General features: G+C 40.9%; 1 protein-coding gene across 13 annotated transcripts in view; it reads left to right on the forward strand.

Moving 5' to 3' along the window:
* The window catches only part of Sh (Potassium voltage-gated channel protein Shaker), a 182,827-nt gene that overhangs the window by 84,660 nt on the left and 71,327 nt on the right, over positions 1–26,840 (forward strand). Inside the window, exon 1 of one of the 13 annotated variants that reach the window (XM_032440608.2) lies at positions 12,138–12,178. The exons of 9 other annotated variants lie outside the window; for them this stretch is intronic. In XM_032440608.2, the coding sequence (XP_032296499.2) occupies positions 12,153–12,178 (26 nt within the window). In that variant the 5' untranslated portion in view covers positions 12,138–12,152. Of the gene's footprint in view, positions 1–12,137; positions 12,179–17,060; positions 17,118–26,840 lie in introns of those variants that run through there. 3 more of the 13 variants (XM_002056968.4, XM_070209034.1, XM_070209037.1) reach the window with 3 other exon arrangements.

A 26,840-nucleotide genomic window follows, 5' to 3' on the forward strand; every position in this document is an offset into this window, starting at 1 on the left:
GACAGCGGACACGCTGTCAATTACATGTGCTTTGTGCATGTGGCTCAGCAGATAAAGCTTCAGCCTGCAAAAGAAGGGCTCACAGATCCGAGCCACACACGCTCTATTAATAACAATGCATTTTTTTGTATATGTACATTCATTTGGATGCCCTTCAAATTTCTGACAGATCGGACTACAAACACCGAAGCTATTTCAGAACATATTTCGCATAGTGTGAAACTGAAAGAAATGCACAGCATGCGGCTTGCATATGGGTGAGTGTGTGTGGGTTGGGGGGTGTGTGTGTGTGTGTGTGGTATTTTTTGCATAGAAGGAAGCTAGAGGTATTTCCCAGCTTAGCATTCCCCATCGACACTGAGAGTTGAAACTTTGGCATTTTCCATGCTCTATTTTCTTCTTTTTCTTTTCCTTTTCAAAAATGGGAAGTATCATAAACTTGACCACATGCGGATAAAGCCTCGAATATGCACAAAAAAAAGAAACAACAAAACTAAATGTTGTTAAAAATAGAAATGCAATTTATTTTAGTTGCACTTATCGAGTGGTTACTGTCAGAGCTAAAAGGATGCTTGCTTACTTATTTAAAGTACACTCGCCAACAAATTTCAAGCACTTGAATTTATTTAGCAAATGAAATTCCGCCTTCTTGAAGAACTCTTGCAAATTGCACAGTCACGACCTTTGCCAAATGACGACAATCAAAACTCCAGTTAATATATTTACATGTGTATATGCATGTGTGTGTGTGTGTGTGTGTGTGTGTGTGTGTGTGTGTGTAGCCTTGATTCATTCAGAAATTGTATGCCTTTTTGGGTCATGCAACTGAGCGTGGCTTCAAATTGAGCGAATATGTTGCGAGTATACGTGAAAGTTTATTTGCAGCGCGCTGAAAAGTATGCTATGAAAATTGTGCCAGGCACTGCAGCAACTCCTGTGCACGTGTGCCTCTGTGTGTGAGTGTGTGTGTGTGTGTGTGTACTGGCTGTGGCTTCAGTTCAAGTGGCAGCAATTAGCTGTTAATAAACCGAGTCGCCACACGGCCCAGTCCAGGGCACACAACCCGCCCCCCCTTTGGGCCGACCTGACGCTGACTTGGCCTTGAACTCTGCCGGCACGAAAGCGCGGCGAATGAAAGTAAAAGTTGCACGTCGCCTGCCACATGCGGCATGCTGCATGAATAATGTGAATGTTGCACGTGTGCACTTGTGTGTGTGTGTGTGTGTGTTGTCCGCATGCTGCAAAGCCTTTGGGGAAGGTCGCAGCTACTGCAGCGGCAAGCTATTAGCGCACAACCCCAACTTGCCACAGGCAGTGTGGCACAAGCGGCACAGTTGATGAACCTGCTGCTGACGTCAGGCCACGTCTAGCCAATGCCCAAGACATTGGCGCTCACACCTGTGCCGGCAGCTCAGCGTCAGTTGCTTTGCATTTATTTATTGGCCGCTGCGACAAAGTTGCCAAAGCAAAAAAAAAAAAAAAAAGGAATGTTGCTGCCAGTCGACAGGCTGCAGCTCGACAATGTCAGCAGCGATTTATTTGCTGCCCGCCTGCCAGCCTGTCGTTCATCTTTTTTTATTGCCTGACGCTGACTTTTAGCTGTTGTCATTTGGCTGCTGTCGCCGCTGTTGCTGCTGCTATTGCTGCTGTTGCTGTTGCTGCCGTTGTCATTTATTTGGCGTCACACGATTTTCGCTGCCGTCACGCGAGCAACTCTTCAAATTTCATTAGCTCGCCCGCCTGCTGATTGTCTTTTATTACAGTAAATCACACACACACACGCACACATATTGTGCGGGATAGAATCGACCGCTGCTGGCAACAACAGCAGCAACAACGGCAACAACAGCAACAACAGCAACAACAACAACAGCTGCAACAACAGCAGCAGTTTTAACTTGGTTGTCGCTTTTGATGAGCTATAATACACTCACTCTTTCTTCCTCTCTCTCTCTCTCTCTCTCTCTCTCTCTCTCTCTCGCTCTCTCTCGCTCTTTCTCTCTCTCTCTCTGTTTCTCTCTGTTGTTGCTTTATCTCAAGCTCACATATTTGGTTTTGAAATAAAACTTTTAAATGGGATTGTTTCTTGTTGCTGCTTCTCAACAAATGAATTGAGTATGCACAACTAGCAGATACCCTGTAGTCAACTTAAAAGCCACCACTGCAGTCGGCAGACGCCATGCTTTGCAGTAGACTTAGTCTGTTGCTCTTTTATTGTACAGGGGCAGCAGTGGGCGTGGCTACGCCTGTCAAAGAGCTTGTTGTGTTCGCAGTTGTAAACAGTTCGCATAACCCAATTATATAATCCGATTTGTTTGTTTAAGTCAACCTGCTGGGATCCTCCAATATGCCCTCTATTGAATTTCTGAGCAGGGTATCAGAAAGGACAACAAAATAATATATGGAACAATAGAACTTACAAATTGAAGCCAAATGCCAACAGGCAAACAATAAGCGCAATGACTAAAGGGCGTGCAACAACAAGCAGCAGCAACAACAACAACAACAGCAACAGCAACAACAGCTAAAAAAAGGTCAGCAACAACAGCAGCAACAACATGAGCAAGAGTAAAAAAGGCAACAACTGAAACACCAGCAAAGGCAATAGCAATAGTTGGCAACAACAGCAACAATAAGTGCATAAAAACTGCAGCAACAGCAACAACAGCAGCAATAACAACAGACAATAACAACAGCAACAGCAACATTAGCAGCAATAGTCAAGAAATGTCAGCAACACCAACATTGGCAATAACTAGCAACAACAGCAGCAACAACAACAACAACAACAACAGCAACTCTTGGCCTGTATAAATAACATTTTTGTTGAGGCGCCTCGTATGACAAAGTGTCCGCCTAAATGTGCGCGACACACACACACACACACACACACACACACACTCACACAGACACGTACAACCTATAGACCTATTGCGCACTCAAGTGGCTGCATTTGTTGTTTGTTGCTGCTGTTGCTGTTGTTGCTGCCGTTGCTGTTGCTGCTGTTGCTGCTGTTGTTGCTGTTGCTGCAGCTCAAACACCAAGCGGGGCAGCAACTGCAGCGTCGCAGCTGGCAGCGCTGCGTTTTATAATGGCTTTGTGTGTTGCTGCCGCTGCTGCTGCTGCTGGTGTTGCCTGCGGCCGACGCCTTTCGTCAATTGATGTGCGCCGGGGCCAAAGTTGAGCGGCGGCTGCGTCGCCTTTGCCACTTGCGCTTGCTGTTTTTGTTGCAAGTTGACATTTTTACATGAGCTCGTTGTTGTTGCTGCTGCTGTGCTGACAAACAGTTTGTTGTTGCTGCTGCTGCTGCTGCTGCTGCTGTCCCTTATGATTTTCTTGTTGCTGCGAGCGCCTTTCAGCTGTCAGCCGTCTTTTTTTTTCTGCTTGTGTGCGAGAGTTTGATTTTGTTTCTTTTCTCTCTTGTTGGCTTTTTTTTTTTTTTTGTTTTTCGGCAGTCAGGCAAACAACATTTTTTTTTTTGGAAGGCCCAAATGTTGCTGGCGTTGGCAGTTGCCGTTGCCGTTGCAGTTGCAGTTGCAATCGGCGCGGCGCGGCGCACAAATAAAAGCGGAAGCGTCGCCAGTGTCAGCGCACGTTCAGCACGCTCCGCACCACTGCGTGTGTGTGCTTACCACAGGACGTGTCCCGTCTTCCGTGTTTCGTGCTCCGTATCCCGTGTATTGTGTTCCGTCCTCGGTGTACCGTGTCTCGTTTTTTCTTTCCTAGTTCAGCTCCGGTTGTTCCGGCAGCCGCAAAAATGGGCCCAAAACCAGCGGCCGGGCCAGCGGTTGGTTTTGTTTTTTTTGTTATTGTTTTTGTTTAAGTGGCAGCAACCGTTCTGTGACCAGCAGCGGTGCAACAGTGGTGCAGTGGAGCAGCTACAGCATTTGCTGGCCATCTGGCAGGCTGGCGGCCAGTCAGGCATGTTAAGGATCTATCGCGCCCTCGAGGATGTCCTGCACAGCATGTAAGCACCTTTCCTTGCCCATCTTTTTTCAAGCTGGCTCTCAGTTCCCTTTTCCTTAAGTTTACCATCAAACACAACAGCGGCAACTGCCACCTCATTGATTAGGAAATTAAATATGCATGAGGCAAATGCGTTCGAATATGTTGTCCAAATGCCGAAAATGGCAAAAAATCAATTGGTACGCAAATCAAATTTCCCTTTACGCTGTGTCTGTCTCTCTATCTGTGTATGTGTGTGTGTGTGTGTGTGTGTGTGTACGACTGACCCAGTCTGGAACGAAATATATGTTTTATTGACCGCTTCGCTGCGGCAACGGCAACGGCAACATCAGAGTAAAAGACAGCTCCAGTCGCAGCTGCACTGAGAGAAATGCACAAGCTATTATTGAAAATCAAATACATTTGCAACCTCCATTCTTCATAAATATGCGGACTTATCCGATCAATTTGTGTGTCGGATTTGCCATTGTCATATCTGATGTTGAATTACAATCAAATTTAAAATGCACTTGAAATCATTTGATATAAATCTGGAATATGTTTCGATAGGAAATATTTGGAAATATCAAGACAATATATAATTTATAAAAGTCAACATCTTGACCTAATATTCAATTCAATATTTTTTAAGCATTTTTTTATTAAATATTTCTTTTAATTGACTTCAAATACAGATATAAGTAAAATTCCACTATTTAACAACACTTTCAAAGAGAAACTAGTCACGATTTACGCCCAAATCAAGCCAAATCCAAGTTAATTTGAATTTAATTTATTTTTAATTCGGCCCGTTTTAATGATAATTATGAACTTAATTTAGCTTTACACCTATTGATTGACCTTTAGCTTATAATTATTGTCGATGACGTATTCCCAGTGATTTTAAGTGTTGGAAAGTGAAGCTATGAATTTTTGTTTTTAGAATTGTTTGGAAATGAAGCATTTGTGTTATTTGCATTTCAATATGAAGTTAATTTTTAAGAGACATATTTTCATGACTTTTCGATGTATTGCCTTTCCATAATATCGATAAATATCGATTCCGAATCAACATTTTTTTGGGTATAATTTGGAAGTTATAAAAACTAGATAAAACAACTTTGATAAATGGGTTCTTAATTGAGACTTATTTGTACATGTTTAATATCTTCATCCCGTCTCTTCTTAAAATTAAAAAATGAATTTTTTAGCAAAGCCTCTGCGCTCTGCAGTACAAATTCCCATACAGTTGGGGTTTTGTATGGTGGAAACTGCAGTGCGACATAAAGATCTGCTAAGCGATATTTGCATTCGGTATGCTATCGATACTCTTGATGAGCTGTCGATAGTCGCATTTTAAATGATATCGATATCTGCATTCTGTATCTTCAGTTGATATGCTATCGATATATTCAGCTGATATACTCTCTATATCTGCATGCGATATGCTATGCTATGCTATGGAAGTCTTTAACTGATACACTATTCTATCGATATCTGCATTCGATATGCCACAGATATTATTATATGATACGCTGTCCATATATATTATCGATATGCTATCAAAATAACTTTGTGGTATACTATCAGTATTTTCATTTGATATGCTATCGATATATATATATTTGTTATGCTATCGATGTCCATAGTAAATACACTAACTACCGATATCTGTATATGATATCGATACCTTTATTCGATATGCTATTGATATATGCATGCCCTTGATTTAATATTCGATATGCTTTGGCCATGTAAAGTCGTTACGCCAACAAGATCTAAATACGATAAGCTATACACACATATATATTCGGTTTCCTATCGATATCTGTATTCGATTTGCTGTTGATATCTACATTCGATATACTATCGACATCTATAATCGATATGCTATTGATATCTATATACGATATGATATCGGTATATATATTCGATTTTCTATTAAAGTCTATATGTTCGATATGCTATCGACATCTGTATGCGATCTGCTGCTGATATCTAAATTCGATATACCATCGACATCTACATTCGATATACTATCGACATCTATAATTGATATGCTATTATCTATATTCGATATGATATCGGTATATACATTCGATATGCTATCAACATCTGTATTCGATCTGCTGCTGATATTCGATATGTTATCGTTATCTACATGCGATAAATTAGCGAAATGCCAATTGAGCTATTGCTGCAACGGATGTAAACAAACAAATGAGAAACCACAAGTTCGCAGACATTCCTTTCACCGCAATCGCATCATTCAAAGTCAGTCCCATCAAGCTGGTCGCTGTTGTTGTTGTTGCTGCTGCTTGATTGGCTAACTGACTGACTGATTGACGGACTGACTGACAGCTAAAGCGCCATTAAAGCGAACACTTTGCGTGTTCTGTTTGCCTATCGTTTGCATTGTTTGTTGTCCGTTTCGCCGTTTGTCTGCGGCGCTTCTAAGCTCCAAGACGGTCTGATATGACATGTGTGTGTGTGTGTGTGTGTGTGTGTGTGTGTGTGTGTGTGTGTGTGTGTGTGTGTGTGTGTGTGTGTGTGTGTGTGTATATGTATCCAAGGCATATACATGCCAATTTATGTGCATGCATACATACATATATCTGGCCAATGTGGAACAGCTGTCTATAATTACACGTGTGTGTGTGTGTGTGTGTGTGTGTCCGTGTGTGTGTGTGTGTCCGTGTTTGTGTGTATTTTGGTCTGTTTATAGAGTATTGTGTAACAAATACACAGCAATAAAATTAAACGTAAAAGTAACAGAAACAAAATTTGCGCCACTTGCTCGTCTTCTCTCCTTCTCTTCCACTCGCTCGCTCGCTCGCTCTCTCCCTTTCGCTCGTTCTTGCACTTAGGACCAAATAAGAAACATAAATTGCTGGGCGCTAAAGTGCAAGTGACGAAGAAGAAGAAGCAGCAGCAGCAACAGAAGGCAGCTGTCGGACAGGTGGAGAGGCGGACAGGTGGGCAGGTGGGCAGCGGGCGGTCGGGTAGTCGGGCGTGTGCGCAGCGCGCTGTTGGCGCCAAAGAAACGTTAAACGTTATTTTCATTCGCCATTTTCATTTTCATTGCATTTTCATTGCATTGTTTTCCAGAGTCCTTCAGCGTTTAGCAATCAATTTTTTTTGGGTCGTTGTTCTTGCAGTTATTGCAGTTGTTGCTATTGTTGTTCTTCAATTTCTAAAGCAGCCGAAACTTATCGAGTTGTTTGAGTGTGTGTGTGTCTGTATGTGTGTGTGTATGTGTGTGTGTCGCCGCACTGGTGCAAATGTTCTGTGCCATCGTCGTCGCCAGTTGCATAAACGGCGCACGCGGACGCGCATGAAACGAGCGAAAATTTTAATGAAAATTACATAAATGAATTGGTAAAAAAAAATCAACTTAAAGACAACAGCAGCAGCAGCAGCGTCGTCGTCGGCAGCGGCAGCGGCAGCAACAAGGCGTCCAGCGGTCCAGTTGAGATTGAGCGAATGGAAGAGTAAAAGAGAGCGTGACTGCAAGAGTCAAAAGTTTAAGTTGGCCTTTGCTTTTGTTGTTGTCGGCAACCCACACACACACACTCACTCACATACAAGCTGGTTAGCTTATGCTTAAGACAATAACAGCAACAGCAACAACAACAACAACAGAAGGAGCAACGTTGCGCTCCATCTCATTCTAGCCCATGTGCGTGTTACTTAACATAAGCAAAGCCGCACGCTCTCTCCACTCAGCGCCGGGCGCTCTCTCGCTCTCTTCACAGCATAGACGCTCAGTTCGCATCTTGCACTCGCAGAGGCTGAGCGCCGCTGGAAACGTTTTGGCAAAATGTGAAACATGCAAACAACGTATTTGTTGTTGCGCGCTGCCGTTATCCGCTTTACCGTTTATCGTTTGTCGCGCGTCGCCCAACGCTTACAGTTTGTCCGTTCGCCTTTGTTATTGTCGTCGCATTTTAAAGTGTTCTTTTTTTTTGTTTCTGTTCTTATTTTTTTGGAATTTTTGTTACTGTGCCTTAAAGATGTGCGTAAATATATGTAGGTTCGAAATGTGGAAATCAGCTTTTGCCCGCCTGCCTTGACTTGCGCGCAGCGCCGCCACAGGCAAAAAGTGCGTGTGTACGCATGTAAATATGTACATACATGTGTGTTTGTTTATTTTCAGGTGTGTGTGTGTGTGTGTGTGCGTGTGTGTTTGGCACACTTAATTGCATTTCAAACGGCAAACAATTGACTAAAATGCAAATTAAGCTGCAAATTTAGAGCCACATGTCCAAAAAATGTTTTTGGCAAGCCTCCGACTCGCACACACACACACACACACTCACACCCACGCTAGAGTATGTGTGCGCGCTCTATGTTACTGTGTCAGTGTTACATTGCCAAAGCCGGCGCCAGTGCTTGCCCATTGCCAAACTGTTTCGCTTCGCCCTCCGGTCGCGTCTCTGGTGTTGGAAACGATTTGGCACTCGGAACGTGTCCGCAAATAGAATTGTTGTTGTTCCTACTAAATTCAATTGTTATATGTATTTCTTGTTGTTCTTGTTGTTGTCGTCTTCATTGCGTTTCTGGCATCCGTAGAGCGCGCGCGGCATTTACGCAACGTTCGGCGTGTTTTTGCGTATATTCTTGTGTACACATATTTTTTGCGTAATGCCAGTTAAATAAGTTTGGTTAAAATCTGATTAGACTACAGTTAATCAGAAGGAATAAGAAGAAGAAGAAGAAGAAGAACAAATGAATGAATAGCAGCAGCTCAGCGTGTGGAGCTCTCTCGCGCGCGTGCTTGTGTGCGTGTGAGAGAGGGAGAGTGAGAGACGATTTTACGTGCGCGCGTGTGTGTGTGTGTGCCGCGTCTTACCGCAACGTTTACGTTTGCTTTTATTTCGTGCCCGGTTTCTTGCAAATGTAAACAAATTTGCTTGATGGCAAAAAGAAACAAGACAAAACTTGATGAAACCGCGTTTTTTGCACAGCCTCTGTGTGTGTGTGTACGCGTGTGTGTGTGCATACATCTACATACATACATATATGTCTTGCATGTATAAATTGGCTCTGTGCTTGGCGCATGCTTATCCTATAACTTGCTAGCCAGTGGCCCCCCTTCCAATCGCATCCCTTCCCGCAAGGCGCCCCTGGCCCTAACCAGCCATAACAATGAGACATTTGCCGCAACTGTCATCGTTTATTTACGTTTATTTAACGCCAACCAACTAACTGTTTTATTGTCTGCATATTTGTGTATATGTGTGTATGCATAAGGAAATGTGTGTTTGGGTGTGTGTAAGTGCAGCCTCTGGGGATTAGCTGGCGCCTGTTGGTGTCTACTTAATATTTAGTTTTGTAATTAAATGCGCGACCCCCAAACCAAATTGTGCTTATTTAATTAATTAAAACAAAGCAGCGGCAACAACAAAACCAACAAAAACAACAACGACAATAAATATTTATAAAAAGCTGCTGTTTTTTGCCGCTGGCGTCGCCGTCAGTTGGCCGCGTGGCGCCAAGCTGAGCGCAGCTCGAATTGCAGTTACAAAAAAAAAGCCGCCACACACACACACACAACCAATCAAGAGTTCAGTTAACAGCTGCTCGCAGCAGCAGAGCAGAGAGCGTCAGATGTGCCAGAACAGCTGTGCGCGCGTGTGCGAGCGAGACGCATATGTGCATGCCATCGACCTTGTGGAACGCAATGGAATGGAATGAAATGTAATGGCCAAAACAGACACGAAAACAACTCAAACAAATGAGCTTCAAATTAAAGTCAAAAAAAAAAAAAACAAACTTAATTAAATAAAATTTTAAAAATTGAAAAAAAAAAATTGAAAAATTAACAGTTACAGGTAATACACATTATAATAACAGTTGCGGCATTTAATATGCCAAAAGTTAAGCGCAACGCATAAAATTAGGCAATGACAAAGTGAGAGCAAAAATTATATGAACGGCAGCAGCAACAACAACAGCAACATGTGGCCAAAAACAAGCAACAACAACAGTAAACAATATCACAAAATTAACCAGGCAAAACAACCAGACAACAAGCCGCAACAACAACAAGCCGCAACAACAACAAGCCGCAACAACAACAAGATGCAAGCCGCACGCATAGTGCCTGCGAAAAGTACGCGCACAAACAACATGCCAACTGCCAGCAAAAAACTGTAGCTGCCAATTGTCAAAAACTTAAATTGCGTCTGTTAACTAACTTTTGTGCGGCACTGTTAAGTGTGCCGTGTCCGTGTCCGTGTGTGTGTGTGCGTGAGTGCGGACAGTCTCTGGGCAAAAGTTTCGCAATAAGTTGTGCCCAAACAAAACTTTGCCTCATGCAAAATGTAAACAAGCCCTGGATTAGTATGCAGTTACGCAACAGCTGATAAACTGTTAAAATCCCAATTAGCTATATACACACATACACACATACACAAACGTACATGTGTCTAGGTAAAATATCTCTTTAAAATGCAACGCGAAAGTTGAATTTTTGTTTTGACTGTTCGCAATATTTGCTGATGTTCAAAAAATGTCCATAAAAATCAAAAGTTTCAGTTGTCTTGTTGGCAATTTCGCTCTCGAATCACAGCTCGTCATAAAAGTATGCTGCCCAAGAGGTGAACTGTCCACCGACGCCGCAGCTGATAGCAGAAACTGTCTTCAATTTTACACGATTGCAATTTTTGCCAACTTTATGACAGCATTTGATGCTGATAAAAATCACATCGTTTTATTATTGTAAAATAATGGCTCAGAAAGGGAATGCGAAGAATAAAATCAAGTTGACCAAAGAAACAAAAACAAATAGTTCTCCAATCCGATCGATGCTTCCTTCTGTCTGTCAATCATTTGCTGTAAAAGATGGGGTATTATAAGTTTAATAAGAGACCTCTCCGATCCCAGAAAACATATATATATTCTTGATCAGCAGCAACAGCCAAGTTGATATAGCCTGACTCGTCTGTCCGCTCGCCTGTCTGTCTCTTTTTTTATGCGAACTAGTCCCTCAGTCTTGTAGTATATACATGTATGTCAGAATTGTTCGGATCGAACTTCTGTATTATATAGCTGTCATAGGAACGATCGGTCGAAAAGTTTTTCATATATATATATCTTGATATATTGATCAAACTTGGCATTCATAAGTTTCACTCTGATCTCTATATATAGTACGGCATTGGACATACTATGTCATATAGCTCAATAGGAATAATCTTTAGAAAATTATGTTCTTGTATGAAAAACTTCTCACTCTTTCTCTTACTCTTTATTATATATGAACCACATATTATCTAGATCGCATTACTATATTATATAGTTACATAGGAAGACTCGGTCGAGAAATCCGTTTATTATGGCAAAATATTCTGTTTGCCAAGATATTCTCATCAAACTCAGCATTCACGAGCCTCAAAACTGTCACAAATGTCTGGCAGGGTATTAAATCTTCGGCGTGCCGAACTTATCCTCGCTCTTTCGTCAATGGGTTTGACTAGTTATCAGATAAACTTTAAATGGTTGCCATAAAAAGACAAATGCATTTATATCGTTTTACATAATAATGCAATAAATAATATCGGAGATTAAAGTTTGCGGCTGTTTTTTGTTTTTTTTTTTTGTTTTTTTCTGGGGGCTTTATTCGAGTTGGCTTTAAGCGCATCTGTTGTTGATTCTTGCCAACTTTTGATTCGACTTTTGACTCGGATTTGTTTTGAGCTCCGCCCAATTAGACCGTAATTTGAATAAAAATAATAGGCTGTGCTGAGAACTGGGACAAAGCCTGCCAAATGATATTTTTGTTGTTGTTGTTGTGTTGGTTGTATTGTGTTGCCAATTGACATGTGTGTGTGGGTGTGTATTGCAGTGTTAATATAAACTAAGCAAATGCTGTGCGGCAAATGGAGTTGTGTGCCACAGTGAAACGAAGCTAACACGACCAACGCGACAATAAATCATATTAAAAAATATATATATATATGGAAAATAGAGAGTGAAAAGAAAGCACAAGAAAAGCAGCTAACAAAAATAAAGGGGGCTGGCCGTCATGTTGCAGTTGCAGCTATTGGCATTGCAGTTGCAGCAGCAGCAGCAGCAGCAAGAGCAGCAAGAGCATCAGCAGCCTCTGTGGCCAGGAGCAGACCAGAAGCCAGCCGTGTGTGAGCGTGTGTGAGTGCTGCCCAGGATATACGTGGCACACACACACACACACACAAACGTGCAACATGCAGATGATACTTGTTGCTGGCGGGTAAGTGGAAACTTTGATCAAATGCCGATGGGTTGGCCGCCACCAAAGCCTGTCCCCTTTCAGCCCCCTCCCCTCCTACCCTGCTGCCACGCTTCATGTGTGTATGTGTGTGTGTGTGTGTGTGTGTGTGTGTGTGTGCGCAGCAGGAGTCTGTACATAACTTTGTGTCTAACCAATTGCAGTTCTCAATCAAAGTCTCAATTCGCCATACGCAATTCTCAATTTCTGCAATATTTTTCTTCTTTCAGTCAGCTTTTCAGCGCATTGCACATTGCTTCTCGTTGCCTTCTCGCTTAACGCTCGAATTCGATTGCAATTGCAATTGCAATTGCATTTCCATGTAGACCCGCCCGTATTTTGCCCCGCTCCGATTCTTTAATACCTGACTAATCTTTGACTTTCTGTTCTCTCTTTTTCCATTACAAACAACTCGATGTGCTATTGGCAATGCAACCTTCAGGTAAGTCAATCGATTGTCCATAAACAAATATGCTTACAAACAGTTAAATCTACCGATTTTTAATAATTCACTATATATTCTTATGGTATTTATTATCTATGTATAATGGGCAGACTTTGCTCAACTCTTTGTCTTTTTTTGCTTTAACTGTTTGAGAATTACAAGTTAAGCCAATCAATCAAAAGTGGCGGATGTTAAAAGGGATCTTAAAGGGTGGCCATTCAATCCACCCTTTGTCTTTATTTTTTAATATACAACCAGCGACGACAGTAAAAAATAACCTTAAGTCAGTCCAGATTTATCTCTATATATGAAACTGTCATTGTAGTTACCTTATGTGATGAAGGTGCACGTTAAGACGGGGTTTCGGGAAATTCCACCCAAAAGTGTAAAAAAATCGCGATATACGTTTGTCTGAAACTTTTTTGTTTACCATCCGATCGGCCTCAAACTCATTTTCAAAGAACTAAATATTTAAAGGGTGTTTTACACATCTCGAAAATTGCATTCCTCCTTGCTGGAAATGGGGGTTAAAGTCGTTTCGCGCTCAAATCAATTTCCAAGGATCTATATGAAAAATCATTAAAGACGTGTTTCACATATTTCGCAGCATCCAAGCTCCAATGCGAGGCAAAGATTTTTTGGGCAAAGCTTTAAGTTCGCATGTGTGCATGCTTGTTTGTACATATGTACATGTATGCATGCTTGTTTTGTATATATGCAAACATGCATATATGTATATGTATTAATACATGTCTAGATAGCTATATACATGAACACATTCACACATACATACATACATACATACATACATACATACATACATACATACATACATGCATACATACATACAAATATGTACATGCATGCAAGTATGTATGCGTTTTTGCATGTCTGTGTGCATGGATATAAATGTATGCATATATGTAGTATATATACTAGAGCCAAATCAAAGCATCCTCGTTGAAAAAAGCGATTCAAAGCTTTGTTTGGTGAAGATTTAAGTGTTGTCCGATTTGATTCAAACTTCTTTTCGAAGCTCTGCATAAGAATTTAATAAATATATGTCTCAGTGATTTGGGAAATTTGTCCCGCAACTTTGGTAAATTGGCGGAAAACGTTTATACGAAACTTGTTTCTTTACCGCCCGATCAATTTCAAAATTATTTTCATGCTGCTTTTAAATAACATTTATTTTATATGTGCCACGGCCAGGGCTGGGGTAACTTCACTATTATTTCATACTTATAAACATGGGTAAAAAATTCCCACTCCCTCTAGAACGATTTGGCACATAAGTCCAAAATTCCCACCCCCCTTATCTCGGTCAAATCTCATACGATATATCTTTAAGCTTAGTTGGGAAACGGATATTGTTCTCGTAAGTGCCCTAAAAAGTAGGCAACGCATTTTTGTTATTGTTTGTTTAAAAGCTATGTTAAATAAGAAATCGATAGGGCTAGAGCGGGGAAGGCTGCGATAGGGTAAATGCGTAGTGTAAAGTTTACTCTATATACTACACTTCTGTATATCTATATATTACTATACTATATGTATATATATAGACGGGCCTGCCTATATCGACTCGGTGGTAGATACTAATCAAGCAGCTTTATATTTATATATATATATATTCTCAAGGGGTTTAAGGACATGTCCCTCCATTTGTTACACAATTCGTGCCAAAATTGTAATACTCTTTACAAGGATATACTTAGCAAAGCAAACGAATTGCTGAAGGCCACAATAGCCTGTGCTCTCATTTGTTTTACTTGGTTTATTTATTTATAATTGCAACCTCGTTGCTTATAAATAAATGAATAATCTTTTAATGCGTATTGCTTGTTTAAGGTTGTGACCTATTTAAATAGACTGAGGGTTGAGTTGATATATCTATGAATATATATATATACTATAGAGTTAATTCTTGACTTACAATTAAACCCGAGCATAACCAATATTCGATATTATATCATATATTTATACATATAGTTAGTCACACTCTTCACTTATTTATAAATACATATACACACACATATATATACACATATATATGTAAGTGCTTGTCAAATATGGCCAAGAACATTCAGTGCAAAGATAATTATTTATCTATAAATATCTCATTCAAATTATCGACTAACTGTTAAGTTCTGCTTTAATTAAAATTCACAAATAGTTCTTGCCCAGTCTAAGTCGGCTGGCGATCGAGCTTTTCACGTAGAGCTTTTGCGGGTGTGCAAAAGCGAAGCTTAAAAGCTTTGCCTGTGTGCAGCGCCTGCATGTGGTTTGTGTCCTGCGACATGCCGGAAGCTAGAAAAAAGTTTCCCAATTGTGTTTAAGTGAAAGCTTTGAGCGGAAGCTCGAGCAGCAACAAAAGCTCAAACAACCGCACGTAGACAGACATGCTCTGCGGGTTGTGCTGAGGGGGGTGGAATGCATTGGAAAGGCATTTGTGCGTTTGCTTATTAATAATTGCATTACACATACGCCGCGTGGTCGTATTGCAATTGCGGCTGCAGTTGTTGTTGCTCTTGTTGTTGTTGTTGCTGTTGCTGTTGCTGTTGTTGTTGCTGTTGTTGTTGCTGTTGTTGTTGCTGTCGCTATTGGCATTTGTGTGCGGCCTTTGCGGCGCCAGTGGCTTTTAGTTGGCGCGTTCAAGTGCACACGTGACACAAAGCGTGGCAATGCACGGACAAAGGCGACGGAGAGCGTGGCAGAGGGAGAGGAGGAAGAGCAGGGCGAGAGGTAGAGGTAGAGGCAGAAGCAGAGCCAAGCGCGGCACTGTGCTATGGTTGCATTATATTAATCATATGCCGAAGCCAAAGGCCAGCCAAAAATACAAAAAAGAAAAAGAAATAAAAATGGCCACAGCGCTCGGCGGCATTTTAAAGCAACACATAAATAATACAGATAGATGCAGGTATGCGCGTGTCAGCGAGTGTGTGTGCGAGTGTGTGTGCGAGTATGTGTGTGTGTGTGTGTGTGTGTGTGTGTGTACGCTTTTAACCTACACACACACACACATACACATGAACACACGAACACATGAGCCTTGCCTTTTTCAATTCGATTTTCGCTTTTGTCGTCCGTTTCTTTTTCATTTACACTTTTCACCTACTTTCGGCTTTTGGCCTACACCTGTGTGTGTGTGTGTGTGTGTGCTTTGTTGTTGCTCGTGGCATACACGCTTCACTGGCCGCGCTCTGACCGGTCGGCGTGTCGCCGCCTGTTTGCCTGTTAGCCCCCGTTTCATTAGAGTCGCGACCACGTTCCCTTTTTGGTCAATCGCATGGGCCAGGCCAAAAGCCGTGCCACAGACGGCACGCCAGCCCTTAGCCCAGTTGTGGCCACTTTACTTGTGCTCAGGCATGTTCAGTCAGTCAGCGCTTCGTTTAAATATATTTATTTTATTTATTTATGTTACTTATTTTTGCCCAGCCTTTGCTTAAGCCGCGTTCGACTCCGACTCCGATTCCGATTCCCAGTTCGAGTCCGAGTTCGAGTCCAAGCTCTGCGCCCAAGTCTTCTTCTCGTTGTTCTTGTTGTTGCTTTAATTTTTTTTTTGTTTTTATAATTTTTGTTGTTTTCTTTTATTTTATTTTTTTGTCGGTGTTCTTTTACATGTTCGTGCCAAGTGGCACTAAAACTATTTGCCTTTACTTTTGGCAGTAGCTTGTTGTTGTTGCTGCTGCCTGCTGCTGCCTGCTGCTGCTACCAGGCAGCACCTGCCCGGCACGCAACACGCAGAGTGCAGCAGGCGAGGAGCAGCCGAGCCACTGCAGCAGTCGCACGTGCTTGAGCTCGGACTTGGACTCGGGAGTCGGGCTCGGGCACGTTTATGTTCATTCGGCATGTGGCACGATATGGGGCGCCGTTCGGTTTTTTGGGCTCGGCGCTGCGGCTGCGGCTCCGGCTGCCCGGCTGCCCGGCTCGGCTCGGCTCAGCGCTGGGGCTCTGGGCCTGTGGGCACTGAGCTCCATTTGCAGCGCTCAGTCGTCGCAGTCGCAGTCACGTCGTCACAACGTACCGCGTTTCACGTAGCGCGCGCGGCGGCTGGTCGTCGTTTACGTTGCCACATCAATCTGTTAGTCGTCAGTCGATCACTTTGCCAGTCAATCAGACATCAATTCGTCAGTCACTCGTGTCAGTCAGTCAGTCAGTCAATCAGTCAGCCAGTCAGTCAGTCATTCAAGCAGTTCGTCAGCCGCTTACCTGCGGCTTTTGCTGCTGTTTGTTTATTTATTTTTATATATATATATATACGCCTTTTTTTTCATTATTTTTTTTGGCGTTTTTGTGTGCCTCGTGCAACTGGCCGCCTCAGGGCCCGGCAGATGCGTGCAACATTCCGTTTCCCGCGCGCGTGTGTTGTGTGTGTTTTTTTTTCGCCTAATGTTGGTTTGTTTTTTTTTTTTTTTTTTTTTTTTTTTTGTTGCTGTGCGTGTCAACGTTAACTTCAGCTTCAGGAGTGGAAAAAAGGTGTTTAAAGCGACGCTGCAACAAGAGGCAAAGGCAGAGCCGTAAAACTTTTGTGCCTGCAACTCACAGCCGAAAAGTGCGGAAAATTGCAACTGGACGCGGGGACTGCAACTGACGGCCGCTGCCTCGGCCGCTGCTGCATGCTGAACAAGCAAATAAAAGACTTGAGACTTGCTGCAGCATTTGTGGCACTGTTTTCAGTCTCAGTTACAGTAACTGCAATACCCACATCACGCCCCCCCGCCCCCCCCCCCCTGTCGCTCAGCATGATGGTGCCCCACAGTTGCCCCAACTCTGAGTCGTTTGTTTATTTACCTTAATTAATGCAACGGGCAATGGGCAACGTGCAACGTGCAGCATAATTTGCCTAGCCTACACAGCACTTTCCCCCATTACCCCGTCACCCCGTCACCCCCTTAACCCTTACGCCTTTTCGCCACTTAAGTCAACTTGCAGCTTGGCAACTCGCCCCGGGGCACCGTTAGCTGCTGCTGCTGTTGCTGCTGCCTCTGCAGCTAGTTCTGCTGCTGCTGGGGGCGCAGTTAATGAATATTTAAGCCAAGTTAATTTTCATTGCTGCTACGAATTGGCATCGAGCATCGAAGTTGAAGTCATTTCTAATTTTTTGCTGTTTATTTTTTGGGTTACATAAGCCTAGGGGCATTTATACTTCATTTGAAGACGAAACAAAAGCACAACATCTATATCTACGTAGAATAAAAAAGGAACTTGTCTTGACCGACTTAACGACTAGCTGGGCGATCGAAGCCCAGCCTTTGGGCTATAAGAGCCAAGAGCTGCGAAAGCTAGCATTTGGGCCAGCATCAATCGGAGATGCGTAAGTGGGATGAAATGATCAATAATCAATGTTTGCTTGCTTCAGTTTCGAAATTTGTATATCAAATGGCTACAATTAGAAATTGACAAAAGGTAAAAGCAGAGAATATAATGTAAATAAGTACAATGCCGTAATAGCTTAAGTTTCGTGCACCTATTTTCGGGCAGAAGTCTTTTCTTTATTTTATATCTAGAGAAGAATAATATATATGGGTAAAAACTGACATAATTAAGATGTCATATGATGGCAATTGTTTGCGCTTGACTATTCAATATTTTTAATCACAACTTCATTTAAAAAAATAATTTATTTATTTATAAAATATTCAAATTTCATTTATAAAATATTCACTATTAAAATTATATGCAAAAGTCAATTGCACACATATATTAAAATTAAATTAAATGTTTTTGAAATGAAAATAATTAAACAAGATATATACAAAAGTCAAAGGCAAACTCTTGGATAATATTTTCAATGTAAACTCAATATAGTTTTCATATATTTGCCTAAGGAAAAAAAAAGTAATTCTAAGAAATATTAAGCAATTTTTTTTCAACTTGACTTTACTATATTTTTGGTATATTTTTTTTTTTATTTATTATGCTTTTCGCATAAGAATAAAAATAATTAAAAAGTACACAAAAGTCAAGAGCAAACATTTATCTGCCACATTTTTCAATTATTTGCTTAAACATTCTTCTTCAAATATAAAAAAAAGAAGAAAAAAAAAAATAAAGAAAAGTCAAGTCAAAACATGATCCGAGCAGCATTCATTTCGAATCGCCCAAAAAAAGGCAATAAAAGAAATGAAATATGAATTTTGAATTGCAAACATTGCGCATACGACAAGTTGACCCAAATTTTATATTTGACCAAACGAGCAAAGCGCATAAAATAAATGAAACAAATGCGAGTATCAATTGTAAATATCAAAAGTCAAAATCTGAGCGAAAAACGACTGCCGCCGCCAGGTTGCGCCACAATTTAATTGGAATTATTTTCCAAGCACAGCAAATAAATAGAATTTACGAGATATTAACACTCTACGAAAAAGAAAGGAAGCTTCCGTAGACACAAAACAATCGAAATCAAATTTTTGTGCATGCAAAAACGCCTGCTGGCATTTTTTGAATATAAATCATTTTGTAGTTTTGCATTTGTGCCATTTTTGCGACAGCATCTCAAACTACTTAATTACAATTGAGCATTTATTTTAGTTTTTTTCCTTTAATATCACAAAATAATTATGGAAAATTTGCCCAAGGCCAAATCTAAGCTGTCGCAAACACAAGTCTTTAAGCCAGTTCGACATGTTTTTATACGCTGAACCCATTGAAAATGAGTAAAAAGGGTATAATGCACGTGTGCAACTGAATGTAACAGGCAGAAGAAAGCATCTCACAACTCTTAAAATATATTTATTCCCGATCTCCATCAATTGCCGAGTCGATCTAGCCATATCCTGCTATCTGTCCGTCTGCATGTCCTCCTTTCCGATAAATGATAACTTACTCCGTTTCCAGGTAATCGATAAAAATTGATAGCGAAATCCTGTTTATTGAGCAAATTTCGTAGGTTTTAAGAGCTAGAGTCGTCAACTTTGACACATAGCTTCTAGAATAGTATTGATATATCATATATCTTTCTTTCGAAAAGAATTCTAATCGAAAATAATATTATTAACTAAAATGTTGCTCCAGGAAAGCCTGAGGACAAGTCTCGAACATTTGAACGGTTGACATTTAAATTGCTTTAGAGAAATACTTACATTTAAAAAAAATGAAAACAATAAAAAATGTTGCCTCTTTTAAGACAAACTGAAGTTAACGCCAGCAGCTCTCAACGCCAGGTGGCGCTTGAATTTTTAAAAATTATTTAACACTTCGTAAGCAGAAGCTAAAAGCTGGCGTGACGGCGCCATTTGCTTAGCCTTGGCTTAAGCAATGCTTCTTAACTTTGATTGAACTTTCAACATGCAACCATACAACAACCACAATAACAACAACAACAACAACAACAACAAAAACAACAACCAGAACAACAACAAGCAACAGAAAAACCCATTACAAATCGCGGTCTGTTGAGGCGTAGTTGAAGAACTGCGAACGATTCGCACGCACATTTTCGCCTATTTTTCGTTGTTGTTGTTGTTGTTGTCCGTCTGTGGGGCAGGAGTAGAGGCGGTTGTAAAGAGTGTTGGAGTGGAGGAGGGGGGGGGGGGGGGTTGGTGGTTGCTGCTAGCTGGTTGTGTGGTGCGTGGCGCTGCTAATGAATGCCCCATGAAAATAGGCGCAAAGCCACTTGAAAATATTTGCGCTACGGCAACTCCATTAAGAATTTGAATTTTTTGCTGCCCATTTTTGTTGTTTGCCTTTTTTTTTCGCCCATTTTAGCTGCTTTAAATTCGAAATTGATTTTCTGTGTTATATACTTCACTCTTTTTTTTTTTTTTTTTTAGGTTTTATTGTGCGAGATATTTGAAATTTAAACGCATTCCCCAGCGTTTTGTTTGATTTTGAATTGTCCTTAAATGAATTTATAATTGATTATAAATTTGTATACCCTGCAAATTGAAGACTAGCTTGTTTTCAACTCTGTAAACTATTTATATATATATGTTTATGCATTGTATTGGAAAGGGCTTTACTTCTGTGGCCTCCCACATGCCTTCCTTCTAGCCGAGCACACTTAATGCAACCCCACAAAAAACATACAAGATTTCAATGAAAATACACTTATTTGTATATATACAATAGAATCACATAGTATCGCCAGATTGCCGCGAATCCGAGCAACGAGGAACCCTAAACGCATCAAATTTACATTAATTCTTGTTTGCTTTAACCGCGAACAAGACGCATCGGCGATTCGGGCTAAATAATTTTTCAGTATTTTACTATTATCTCGTCTTTGGCCATTTCCGTTGACATTGCCTCGGAGTAGTTCACTGTAAGCGTAATTCGATCTACATATTTGCAGCTGAGACGCATCGCGTATTTTCTAGTTTGGGCTGTTGACTGTGACTCAAGCTGGGCTATTATTATTTATGGAGATGTGTGTAGATTTAATTACCTATGTGACTGTTTGCCTTGCTGAAACTATTTCTTACGTAAGTAATCTGTTTAAGCAAGCTTCGGCAACTACTATTTGAGCTTGCGATTGCACATAATTGCATATGCGTGCAGTAGCAAACGCATCTTTGAGCAGTTTTACAACACTGAGGAGCCTAGTTTACGGTATTCGTTAGCTTTGGCAACTATACACATGCTATGCGGCATGCGTGTGTTGTTTTTTATAGCCCCAAAGTGTACAATACTTTAAAATGTGATTGTAGGCACATATTCTCTGTTTGAGGTGGCAACCTAATTTGTTAGTCGTTTGTTTTGCAACTGTGACAACTCTAAAAAAGCAATAGTATTAATATATGTGAACATGGCAATACTTCAAATTATAACATAAACTATTAAAGTGGCAACCCTGATCGCAAATCGTTATTTTCCAAATGTGCCAACTCTATACATTCAATTTCTTTGAAGAAGTCAACATACACATGTTTATAGGATTTATATAGCCATAAATTGTTTAACATACTCTTAATTATTTAATAATAATTCGATAATCGCAGCCATAACGGGAGTCAATATTCATCAACTCTGGAAACTCTACATGTGCAATAGTATTTACACTGGAAATTATTGTAAGATTTATTTGCTTAACAATGTGGAACAATGCTTCAAACATTAGTATAAAAGTTCAAGGTGGCAACCCTGGATATACATTCGTATTTATATATGTTTGTAAAAATGCTCGAACATGTGAATCAATATATTCGTACTCACCAGTTGGCCTTCTTAAACACTGGCCGCACTACATTACAGTGTTGAAATCCTGTTACAGAGTATAAAACAAGGCTGGCAACCCTACACACTCAGTTCTGCATGTGTGTTTGCGTGTGCGTGTGTGAGTATATGGTATTTGTCCCTTGGGTTGTGCTTTTATTTATTAGTTATTGCAGGGTATCTACTAGTCGTGCATTCTACACCTGACCTATCGTCGACGGTCTGTAAAGCTCTCGGCTGACATATCTCTTGCCTGATAGAATTTGACTAGGCTGCATGTCTTGTCTTTGCACAACTAGCACACCAAAGCCTACAGCTCTCTATGCATATATAGTACTTCCCCCCCTCACTCTCTCACTCTGTCTCTCTCTCTCTCTCTCTCTCTATCTTGCTCAGTGTCTCTGTTATTTTCTGCCTGGCCATTAACTTTGCATTTGTCTGTTCTATTCTCCATTTCAACTGCTGACTGGGCGCTACAAATTATTTGCTGGCCAAAACCTTTTTGTGGCACATATTTTTTTGGCAGCATAGCAGGAAACATGGCAGCGCAGGGTAGGGCAGAGGCTGTATGAAGAGAGGGGTTAGTGTGTGTGTGCGTGTGTGTGTGTGTGTGTTTGATGTATAGAGGCAGCAGCTTAAGGCATGGCCAAAAGTTACGCACTGCGGCGAGTTTTTTTTTGGGTTTTCTCTTTTTTTTTTAATATGCCGTGACCCACCGAATCTATGTATGTGTGTGCGTGCGTGTGTGTGTGTGCATAGGCTTCACGTGCGCTGCGTGATTTTAATTTGAAACAAGCACAGCACACACACACACACACACACACACACCTTGGCTGTGGTGCCTCCCTTCCCAGTTTATTTTTATTTTAGTTTTTTTTTTTTTGCATTTCTCTTGTTATTTTTGCGCTCAATTTTTACACTTGGCCTTTGCGTAATTCTTTTTACGACTCAACAAGCAGTCGAAATAACAAAATAAAAAACTAAAACAAAAAACGAAAAGAAATAAAGTGAAATGAAGAAGAAGGCAGCACAAGAACTTATTGATCGGCCCGCCAATTTGAAGGTCAAGCATACGCACCGTGGGCCCCGTGCTGCCGGGCGCTGGGCGCCGGCCTCCGGGTGCCGGGTGCCGGGTGCAGGGTTACCCCCTTTATTGTTATATAAGCATAGCATTTATGCAGGCGCTGGCAGCAGGAATTGATGCTGTGCCTGAAGCCATTTTTGGACTGTCATGCCACATGCCACATGCCACATGCATGCCGCATGCAACGATGACGTCATTGTAAATTATTTTCAAATTTTGCGCCCAAAGGCCAAGCAGCAGCGGAAACGGAAGCAGCGACAAGACAGGCCACAGCTCGGCATACACAGCGACACATCAACACACACACATACACACACACACACACGCACACACACACTCGCACACGCACACAGAGGTAGCCGGCCAGGGATAACTCAGCATGCACTTTGCTTTATCCGTGTCAAACATTTTCATCCACTTGTTCGCATTATTCTCGCACAGCAGGAGTATGGCCCCACCAATTCGTTTTTTTACAGGCACCTGACTTCAAAGGGAACCACGAAACGCAGCTAAGCTGCGGGCGTTGCGGGGCGTGGCCTGGCGCCTTTTGGGGCAAAACCCATTCAAATCCTTGCGAACCCGAAAAAAAAAAAACAAATAAAAGAAAAAGCAATAAAAAATTGCCAAAGCCAAAACTCGTTCTGCACTAAAATATCGCAACAAGTTCGAGCTAGATATAAACATGTGTATATGTTTTTTTATATCTATATATATTTATATGTATATACATGTTCATAATCCGCGGCGAGGGGCGTGGCAGCGCCCGAGTCAGCCGAGCGTTTTCTCGAGACATTTTATTATTGCTTAAATAGATATTCGATTTGGTTGCGCTGCGATATTCCATTTGACGTTGCAATCGCCCGTCGCAGCTGAGCTTTCAACTTACCGTGCCGCCCCCCTCCCCCACGCTGCTCCCTTCCAACTTCATTTCGCTATCACCCCCTCCTCAAGCCTCCACAAGGAAGTTAGCATAGCAGCTGCACTAGCCGCGGGCCAATCAATTGAAGTCGAGGCATCGCTTTTAATTATGCAGGCATTCAAATGTGGCACGCTGCGGGGGCAGGCAACTGGCATGTCTCACATGCCACAGCCCGGCCTCGCCCCCGACCCCGACCCCGCCTCTGCCGCCGGGGCAAGGCATTTAGCATCAGGTTTTGTTACCCATAATGTCTTGGGCCTTGCTATACGCCCATCTTTTCAGCTCAATTGCCTTTCTTATATTTGCACTGGTTCAAAAAGCGGTTCGCATGAATTTCAATTGAATTTGGCAATTTGAATTTGAAATTGAATTGACGGAATTGAGTTTTATGTTTCCCAAATGGGGAGGCAACATTACATTTTTGTCAAAGTCGTTCAAATAAATTCTATTGTTTGGGAAATGAATCGGTTCAAAAGTTAGTTCAGCTTGTGGTTCATAATTAGCCAGCACACATGGTTCGAATAAATGTCGTGCACTTATTAAAATTTCAATTAAACATATTTTAAGCTGACCAAGTTACCCGGCACTGCTCGGCTCATATGTATAACATTGTATAGCGTACATGCTTCAGTTTGCTTTTGTTGGGGGTGATTTTTTGGGAATTATGAAAACTCAAAAACACACAATAGAAACTGCTTGTCAGTCCGACGCTCAGACTAAGAAAAGCCAGCGATAATTTATCGAGCTCCTAATTTCCAAAATATTTAAGTGAAAACTCGACACAAGTTCGACACAAGTTTCTCGACAAATCAAAGATTTCTCGACTTTAACATTTGAGAAGTCAGGAAAAACTCTTTTATATAGTTGGATTAAACTTATATTTAAAAACAAATTAAATTTGCAAATAATACGTTAAGTATCTTTTATAAAATATTGTATGAAATCAAAGCTCTCTCGGGAAAAAAGAAAAAAATGCAGGAATAGCTTGTGCTCTTCTTTAACCAAATGCCGCTGTTGCCTGAATCACTTTGAAGAAATGGAACTTGGCTAAAAAGGTGTTGCAAAGCGCTTAAAGTGAAAATATGGCCAGTGTTTAAAGCTGCGCGTTGTGAAATTGCAAATTTGGCTATGTTGACAGAGAAAATAGAGTTTAATAAACAAACCGAGGAACCAACTAAAAATTCAACCAGTCGCAAGCTCATTTAAATTTCAAAAATGTTTGCAAATATACCAAAAAAAAAAAAAAAAACAACAGAAAAAAAGGAGCAGAGTAGCAGCAGAAGAAGCAGCAGCAGCAGGGGGAGCAGAGGGAGCAGCAGCACACAGGCAACAATATTGATTTTGAAGCATTCGCGTATTCGCTGTCAAATTCCGAATCGCATTTGCGGCCTTCTACAAAGCAGTCGCCAATTGGAATCTCCGCTGACTGCGGCGCTGCTTATGGCCAGCAAGTGGCAGACTGTTGGCTGTTGGCTGGCGCAAACCCAACTTAAAACCAGCTTTTCAAAAAAAAAACCAAAAGAGGATTCCGTTTAGCTGTGGTCTTCGCTGCGGCTGGCCTTAGTCCAACCAACAACAAACAAATAGAAAGGACAATGAAAAGCTTTGCGTATATTTAGGCGAATTGTCTATGATTGTGTGTACAAGTGTGTGTGTGTGTGTGTGTGTGTGTGTGTGTGAGACTGTGTGCGCGTGTGTGAAATTGGAATTTTTGCTGTCGGAGAAGCGAAATTCAACAACAACAAGCGTCGCGTCTAATTAAGCAAAAATAAATAAACAACCAACCAAAAACAACAAACCAAAAAAAAATTAGCAGAAATAAGGCCAAAGGAAATTAAATTAATTCAAATGGCAACAACAACAACAACATGCCTTCAGAAGCATAATAAAAATCGGCAAGCAGCGAGCAATAAAAATTAACATAAAACATACCAATGTAACAGTGTGTGTGTGCGTGTGTGTGTGTGCTTGTTGGCCATAAAAAATTACTCAGTGCCGCCTGCGGGGCAGGTGCAACAATAACAAACATTTTGTTGAACAGAACTCAAGCCAGACGCTCCGCACACAGATTACTAGCTGCATAGATCCTAGCAACTTTTTCTCCAGCTGAAGTCCTGTTGCAGTTGTTAACATTAATCAAACTATAATAATCAAATTAGTGAAAGGATAGCAGCTGGTTGTAATTAAACCTTCACAACTGCACACACACACACACACACGCACACACACATATATATATATTTGTGTACCCTTGTGGTGGGTATTTAAGGTTTGTTATGAAATGTGTGAAGCATAGAAAAAGGCATCTCCGAGCATATAGAGTATATATATTCTTGATCAGCAGCAACAGTCTAGTTGATATAGCCATGTCCCTCCGTCCCTCTGTCTGTGTGTTCTTATAAGAACTTGTTATCAGATCGGAGAACTTTATCATATAGCTGCCATGAAATCGATTATTGAAAAAGTAACCTACCACAAAAAAAAAAACTACTTCCCTCTTCCTTATCAAGATATCGTGATATCAAAATTGACATTTATAAGTTTCACTGTGATCTCTATGTGTGTGTGTTGTTTTTTTTATCAGGATGGTTTTTTTATACATTCCTTGGCTTTGATAATTTGGAAACTTTTTCTGGATCCGGTATTTATTAATCACACTTTGCTTTTTGTATATGTGCCGAGTCTTAGCAAGATCCCTTTACTATATTATAAAGCTTTATAGGAAGAATCGGTCGAGATAAAAGAGTTGTTGTGTGCCAAAATATTCTATTTTAGAAGATATTCACATTAAACTTAGCATTTACGAGCTTCACTTTTCTCAGCTATCTGCGAATGGGAAATGCCTAAAAGAGCATTAAGTCTTCGGCTTGGCTTACATTTTTGTTTTCTATGCATTTTATTCCCTTTTGCAACAAACAGAATATTTGTTTCAAAATTGAAAAAAAAAAAAAAAACACCAAATAAAAATTAAAATCAAAAAGTTTCGTTTTACAAGTTCAGAAAATGTATAAATTCATTTGAAATTGTAAATTGAATAAAT

Source organism: Drosophila virilis, chromosome X, assembly GCF_030788295.1.
Source record: "Drosophila virilis strain 15010-1051.87 chromosome X, Dvir_AGI_RSII-ME, whole genome shotgun sequence".
Taxonomy (NCBI): domain Eukaryota; kingdom Metazoa; phylum Arthropoda; class Insecta; order Diptera; family Drosophilidae; genus Drosophila; species Drosophila virilis.